Source organism: Spinacia oleracea, chromosome 4 (assembly GCF_020520425.1).
Source record: "Spinacia oleracea cultivar Varoflay chromosome 4, BTI_SOV_V1, whole genome shotgun sequence".
NCBI classification, from domain to species: domain Eukaryota; kingdom Viridiplantae; phylum Streptophyta; class Magnoliopsida; order Caryophyllales; family Amaranthaceae; genus Spinacia; species Spinacia oleracea.
In genome coordinates this window covers 13,979,152-13,986,599 of record NC_079490.1, presented here as the reverse complement: position 1 = coordinate 13,986,599, position 7,448 = coordinate 13,979,152, and the positions used below count along the sequence as shown (strand labels likewise).

At 35.2% G+C, this 7,448-nt stretch overlaps 1 protein-coding gene across 6 annotated transcripts; it reads right to left on the bottom strand.

The window, feature by feature from the left end:
- Window positions 1-2,057: 2,057 nt before the first annotated feature.
- Window positions 2,058-6,243, bottom strand: LOC110792503 (DNA repair protein REV1-like). 6 transcript variants are annotated; one of them, XR_008918423.1, is made up of 9 exons: window positions 5,979-6,243; window positions 5,205-5,305; window positions 4,893-4,985; window positions 4,709-4,797; window positions 4,538-4,592; window positions 4,255-4,454; window positions 3,543-3,700; window positions 3,305-3,397; window positions 2,058-2,293 (listed from the first exon to the last, which is right to left on the bottom strand). XR_008918423.1 is itself a non-coding variant. In XM_056826410.1 (9 exons), the coding sequence occupies exons 2-9, from the start codon at window positions 5,224-5,226 to the stop codon at window positions 2,282-2,284; spliced, it is 684 nt and encodes a 227-aa protein (XP_056682388.1). In that variant the 5' UTR covers window positions 5,227-5,305; window positions 5,979-6,243; the 3' UTR covers window positions 2,058-2,281. The 6 variants fall into 6 exon arrangements, 5 of the variants coding, with proteins under 5 accessions (XP_056682388.1, XP_056682390.1, XP_056682391.1 ...); XM_056826410.1 differs by having other exon boundaries at window positions 3,581-3,700; XM_056826412.1 differs by lacking the exon at window positions 4,538-4,592 and having other exon boundaries at window positions 3,581-3,700; window positions 4,255-4,458.
- Window positions 6,244-7,448: the final 1,205 nt, after the last annotated feature.

Here is a 7,448-nt window from a genome sequence, read left to right as displayed (position 1 = left end):
AGCAATAGCCGTTACCTTGATTCCGCGACTTTGCTAAGGGATTTTCGTTGGTTCGTTCGTCCTGAGCTCCGAGTCCAATTTCTTTCAAAATATTAAATAATTGAATTAGTACTAGATCGATAAATAATTTAAAATCAATAATTTATAAAATCATAGGTTTATAATTAATAAATTTATAAATAAAGAGTTTTAATAAAATATACTTCCGGAACTTAATGAAAATAATATCAATCAAATTTTCAATCAAAATATATATGTATATATACAATTTGTTTCATAAATTGTTTGTCATGAATATTGTTTAAATTCCATTTTTGTTAAATAAATCTAGTAATTTCCTTTATTAAAATCGATAATTAAACCTGAAAAATAATAAATAATTTTATTAGTAAATATTTATATCATAGAAATAAATTAAAACATGAAACTAATAAATTAGGAAAATCTGAAATCATAAGTGGGTTTCTTACCCAAAAGCCCAAATCAACTTGGCCCAATTTCAATTGTGGGTTTTAAAGGAGAATAAAAATCAAAACCAAAAATTATTTTTGGTTTTGGCTGGGAACAGACACGAACGAACAGGGGAGGGCGAAAGAAAAACGGTCGAGGTGGAGGGAAGAGGAAAGAGGAAAGGGGGTTGGATGGGGTGGCTCGACGATGAGGGCGACGGTGATGGCGGTGGTTTGGTGGCGGCGGAGCGGCGAGGGGGCGAGAAAATGAAGCGCGAAGTGGGCGAAACAGGGGAAAATTCGAGGGTGTTTCAAGGTGGTTTCGGGCGGTGGCTCGCCGGAATTGATGGTGGAGGTGGTTGGCGAGGTGGTGAGGGTGACTGGAGTTGGTGGTGTGTGGTGTGGTGTTGGTGCGGTGGGGCGAGGGAGGAGGAAGCAGGGGAAGGGGCAGGGGATGCGCGCGGGGGGAAAGGAAGAGGGAGAGGGAAGGAGGTGGTGCGTGCGGTGGTGCCGCGGGGCGAAGGTGGTTAGGGTGGTTTGCTGTGCTTGACGGAGGTGGCAGTGGTGGTAGCCGGTGGTTGCGGTGGTGTTTGCGGTGGTTCGAAATTACAGGAAGTAGAAGGGAGTGAAATTGAAGTTTTTGATCTTGATTTTTGGTTGAGGGAATCAGTTCTGATGGTTGGGTTTGTAAAGGGAGAAGAAGAGAAAGAGAACTTGAAGTTTGCCATTTACGTGGCTCAATTTCAGGGAGAGGAAGAAGGAGAGGAGAAGTTAACTTATCCCTCTTCTGGTTCACGTGAAAAACAGGAAAAAGGAGAAAGAAAAATGGAGTTTTCTTCTTTAGGGCATTTCGGTCATTTCACAAGATTAGGCTAAAATTTCTGAAATTTGTTGCTATTTTTGGAAGCTACTAAAAATGGAAATGTTTAGTTAAAATAATTCTTAATAAAAAATATCGTTAACGAAAAATAAATAAATTTTCGTTTATAAATTTATCGTTTAAAATAAATCGTAAAAACGTTTAAATTAACGGAAATTCGATTATTCGTAATTATTTAAAAAGAAATCAAGTTAATAAATATTTTTAATTTTAATAAATCAAGTTTAAAAATTTCGGGGTATTACAGATTCACTACTACAAAATAGGGCTATAGCAACGACCTAAATGTGTTGGCAAAAATCCATTAAATGTTGCCATAGACCTATAGCAACAGTTTATATGGCGTTGCCAATAGGTGGCGATGCTATAACTCTATGGCAACAGTTATGATGCCTTAGGCAACAACTTTATAAAATTGCTGCCATAGTTATCATTAGTAACACTTTTCTTAGGCAACAATTTTTAACCTTTGCCAACAGTTTTATTATATCTAAGGCGAGAGTTTTTAAGTTTTAGTAACAATTATTTAGGATTTCAAGCAACAATTTTAGTGTTTAGGCTAACACTGTTATTATCTAAAGCAGCGCTATCAACACTCTATGACAACGTTTATTTCTCTAATATTGCAACACTTTTATAGTCTATAGCAACATCTTGATACTGTTATTACACTTTTACATGAGTCTATAGCGACGTTTCTTGATACATGTAATGACGACACTTTTACATGAGTCTATAGCAACGTTTCTTGATACACTATCACTTTAATGTGAGCTTATAGCAATAGTTTCATAAGTGTTTATTTAGTAGCTCGTTAAAATGAAAATATTACACTAAAACATCCAACTAGCTATTACAAAAATATCCATAACAATAACAAACATCTAGTATTTAATTTATTAGAACTTCGATCTATGCCTTTCCTGCCATCCTTTTATCTACCATTCTCCTTCTATCTACCATCCTGTAAACAAACAAAATAATAGTCAATATAATAGGAAATTAATGTGTGAAATTAAAATGAAATTATTAGATCAATTATGTAAAACAACATTTGAAAATCGTACAACACAGCTGCACGGGAAGAAACACAAACGAGCAGCAAAACTATAAAACAAATGAATTCCAGGGAGCAAAAAACTTCTTGCAATCTTGCAAAGCAGTAATACCACATGGCTGAACAAAACAAACTAATTCCAGGGAGCAAAAAACTTGTTGCAATCCTGCAAAGCAGTAGCTTAAACACATCAAAGTTGCACGACTTCTATCGCAAGATTTTACCAGACTGACAACGAGAACAAACCATTCTGGCAGATCAGAGCCCTACAGAACTGAACAACAACCTGCACATTAGAATCTGAAAAGCTACTAGCAGATCAGAATCTGCTATCTGGAACTGAATAGCCACCCTTGCGAAACTGAACAACTACTAGCCACCCTTGCGGAACTGAACAACTACTAGCAGGTTAGAATATTTTAACTAGAACACACTGCAGACTCACAACTAGAAAAAATAACTTTAAAATGAACGTAGTATTAGGTTATTTTCTTGACTAGGAAATTTTGACAAGTTGACAACAACAATGTACCAGTAAAGTCATTTATATTGCTTCACATGACGCATTATCCAAAAAATCAAACAAACCAACAATTTGTATCAGAAAACATTATAAAGAGAAGCTACTTTGGTATGTTTGGGGGACAACCAGGTGGAGTAAGCGTGGGAAGTTAAACTTTGGAATGCAGTTTCACTGAACTGGTGTGTCCATACATATAATTGTGAACCACTAAAGATACTAAAGAACGAATAAGGAATATGTGAACCGCTAAAGTTTTTCCGTAGCTACTAGCTAGTCTTGCTGCAAAACATAACTCCATCCCAAGTAACCTCTCAATTCCTCATAAGCAACCACCATACAAAATTTTAAGTAAACCAAAGAGGCGCAACAAACAAGTGTCATATATTATGCCAAACCTGAATGACTCCAACTAGCCGGTTGTCAACACCTCTGGAGTAATTCCACAACATTTCACCGGTCTTTGTTCTGAAGTCCCTCTGTAAAGCCTCCTGCATATTTAATACATAAAACCTTGTTGAGAAATTTTGTAAGAGAAAACTCGTTGGTAAGATTTCATAATCTTACATCCAGGAGGAACAAAGAGGCAGATAAAAAGAACTAATCAACCAATATTCCAATCAGAGAACATCATACACAAAGTTAGCACTGATGGTTCTCACTAAATATTAGACCTTGGGAAACATTCGCAGCTGGCCGCAATTCTGAACTCCTTTCTTTTTCAACTTTTGCTCCAACACATGTCCAATACCTCGGAGTGTTTTTATAAGGAGTGGTAACAGATACTCATCGACCTGTAAGAGTGATAATTTCAGAGACAAAAAATCAATTGTAAGGGAGCAATGGCTCTAAGAGAGAGATGGAGAAAGGAACTTAATAGGATCTGTGCACAAGACAACAAAGAGAAAACCGAGCGAGCTCTCAAACCCGATAAGCTACAATCAAATAAATCCCAAGATTTTCTAAATCATCCGTCTGGAGACAGAAAGTTTACTGAAATATTAATTGCTCTGGTAGAAGAAAGAAAGAAGAAAGCAAAGGAAAACCTGAGCCAATTTAGAAATCCCTAAACCATAAATTATGTAAAGCCGAAGCTGAATGAAGCTCGCCTGGACTACACCTCAGCTCTTTGGCTTAAATTAATACCTTCTAAATTATTCCTCAAATTAGTTAGAATAAGGTAATTACAACTTTGTGCATGCAGAAATTTAAATCTTTCATGCAATCTTGACTAAGCAAGATCGAGTTGAGCTTTGCACAAGCTCATTAGCAGCCCTAGTCATGCAGTCATGCAACTTTATTGAGTTTCTTTTTCCAAAAATCTCTTACATGAAACTCTTAGGAATACCTTCTCCGGAGAAATGTAGCATTGACCATTTGGTTTATCAGTTCTGGTGGCAAGGCGAACCATAAGCATATTTGCAGCAATCACTGCACTAGCTGTGCAACCTGTAGTTTCAAAGATCTCTTTTCTTATCTCTGAAACTAAAAGCTCAGGCCCTGCCACTTCTGATTCAGTGACATCCAGAAATGCTTCATCGCAACTTACTGCCTGCGGGTAAACGAATATTCTGTCAAAGAACACTAACAGACTGACAGTGAAGATTAAATTGTATAGGATATTTTAACACATGCCTGCACTTTATCGCAGTGTTTATGCAATATGTTGTAGAATTGGTCAGCTATCTGTCACAACAACAGATGTTTCATATAGCTCTAAAGACACAAAAATCAGGACTTCAATATTATCCCCTCTCCCCTTATGTTTTAGAGGGGGTGGGGTGGGGGGTGGTATACAATACCTCTTCATAAGCTTCAAAATTGTAAGGTACGATTTCCAGATGAGGACAACGATCCTTGGCATCTCTGACGAACATTCCAGCTTTAACCCCTATTCCGAGAAACACAAAACCACTTGAATATGAATAACAAAAAAAGTGTGTATTTAAACCACAATGCTTACTGGAACAAGGATTTCAAAACAACCATAATCTCGAGCAGGATAGTTAGCAGAAGAAATTTCAGAAGTTCCTCTAGGACTGTCTGAATGGCACACTGCTACAGGCTTGTCCATCAATTCTGGACAGTTCTTGATAACGACAGCCACAAAAAATCTTGCATGAATCATAATAAAGCAACTTTGTGCATGCAGAAATATAAATCTTGCATGAATCATAATCAAGCAATCTTGACTAAGCAAGATCGAGTTGAGCTTTTCACAAGCTCATTTCATGCAGTCATGAAACTTAATTGAGTTTCTTTTACCAAAAACATTTTACATGAAACACTTAGGAATACCTTCTCCGGAGAAATTTAGCATTGACCATCTGGTTTAGCAATTCTGATGGCAAGACGTGCTATAAGCATATTTGCAGCAATCCCTGCACTAGCTGTGCAACCTGTAGTTTCAAAGATCAGTCCAAAAGAACTTAAATTTATTCCCTTCATGCCTATATTCAAATTAATCTATAGCAACTATATTCAAAAGCCAAACACCATTTTTACAACCTAAGTTCAAGTTGTGTTTCCAACCTTCTAGGAAGGACCAGAAACTAACAACCAGAAAACAAAACATCACAGGGACCTGTACAAACAATTACAACAAACTAATTACAGGAAGTTTATGATGGGCAAGTATTCAACTGAAGAAAAGGGAATTGCAGAACGAAATAGGAGGAGAAAACACTATACAAATTTAGAAGATGAATACATTCGGGATAACTTCATTGATTTAAAGCACCATCAACTATCAAAACTGATAATAATCAATATCAATCAGTTTAATATAATCGTTCACACAATTCTACCAAAATTTAGAACTAAATTCATCCAAAACAACCAATTGATCGATCCCCAAAATTGATTGATATTGTGAAATCAACAAATATTTTTGTAATTAAATCGTACACGCATCAAAAAAAACCCGAGAGCAAAATCATACGAATTTCCCTAACTAAAAAGCCCTAATTAGCCATAACACCACACAAAAAAATCTAATTTTAATCGATAATAATTTAAACAAACCAAGTTCTTAAATTTATGAGGAAATTCGAAGAGAAATATACAAATAACCTGGTTCTTCTCGCCAATTCAGAAACACGATTCACTAATTTCTCTCATCTCCAATTCAAAGACCCATTCACCAATTTCTCTTATCTCCAATTCAAAGACCCAATCAACAATTCAGAAACGCAAATCTCTAAAGAATGATGATGAAAAGGATGAAGGAGAACGACGAAGAGGAAGAAATCGAACAAAGAGAGGTAGAACTGTAGAAAGTGTTAAGGAATTAAGGGTTCGGGGGAGCAAAACAGGACATTGAAAACGTGAGAGGGAGGGAAACCAAAAAAAATGTGGTCTATTGAAAATCTTAATACTTTAATTAATTAATTAATTAATTAATTTTAACATACTTCGTATTTCACCAAAACCGTTGCCATAACTTATTAACAAAATACAAAACGTAAAAGCTGTTGCAATAGAATAATTAAAATATGCAACCGTCGCCATAATTTTTCTATGGCAACACTTTTTCAAACTCAAAGTCTACTCAAATGTATAATTATTTAACTTTTGCAATAGCTATGATATAGCAACGCAAGTAAAACTGTTGCATAAAAGAGCGTTGCTATAAGCCTTTTTTCTAGTAGTGATTTATCATTGAGTTCGGGAATGGAGATACAGCTTGTGTAGTTTATTTACTATATATTAAGTTGACTTTGCTTTTGGGTTATTTAAGTTGACTTTGACCTTGTTGGTTGTTTTAAGTTGACCTTGGTTTGTTAAATTGACTTTGGTTTTTATTGGTTGGTTTTGGAGTTGGCTTATGATTGACTATTTTCTCCATAAAGTTATTATTATGTTTTCCGCTACAAAATTGTGAATAAGCCGATATGTTTTCACACGGGCGATAATGTCTTGATAATTCTCTATGTTTTATATTTAAAAGGTCTTCTAGAAATGAGAGAATGGTCGGGGTGTTACATAATCTATTAATAACAATTGGATAGTATATTTAAATCTTAATTTTGAAAAATCATATCAGAACATATCATATCATATTAATAAAAATTAAGTTCAAATCAGAAAAAATAGATCAAATCAGACCATGAGTAATAAAGTGAACTAAACGGAACCTAAAATTTCTTTTTTAGGTGAAGTAATCACAACTTATTTTACTCATTTTTATCCATTTTAGCTATTTTTTACTAATTGCAATTGGTTTTTACTAAATATTAGAACTGTTTTTTACTGAATATTTTTTTAAAGTGAATTGGACACGCTCTTAACTAGTTAAAGTCTTGAGGTAAAATATGTTGGGGGCATGTGTCAATATGACATATGTTGGTATCCCCATTCCAATATGGCCATATATAAGTTGTGATGTTATTAAATATAACTAGCTTTTGGTCCCGTTTTTCGCACGGGTTTTTAATCACTTGAAAGTTGAAACTATTTTTTTAGGGAGAAACTACAATTTTTTAAACAAATGATAAGTTACATTAAGCACAATTGCACAAGCTGCTACTCCCTTCGTCCCGT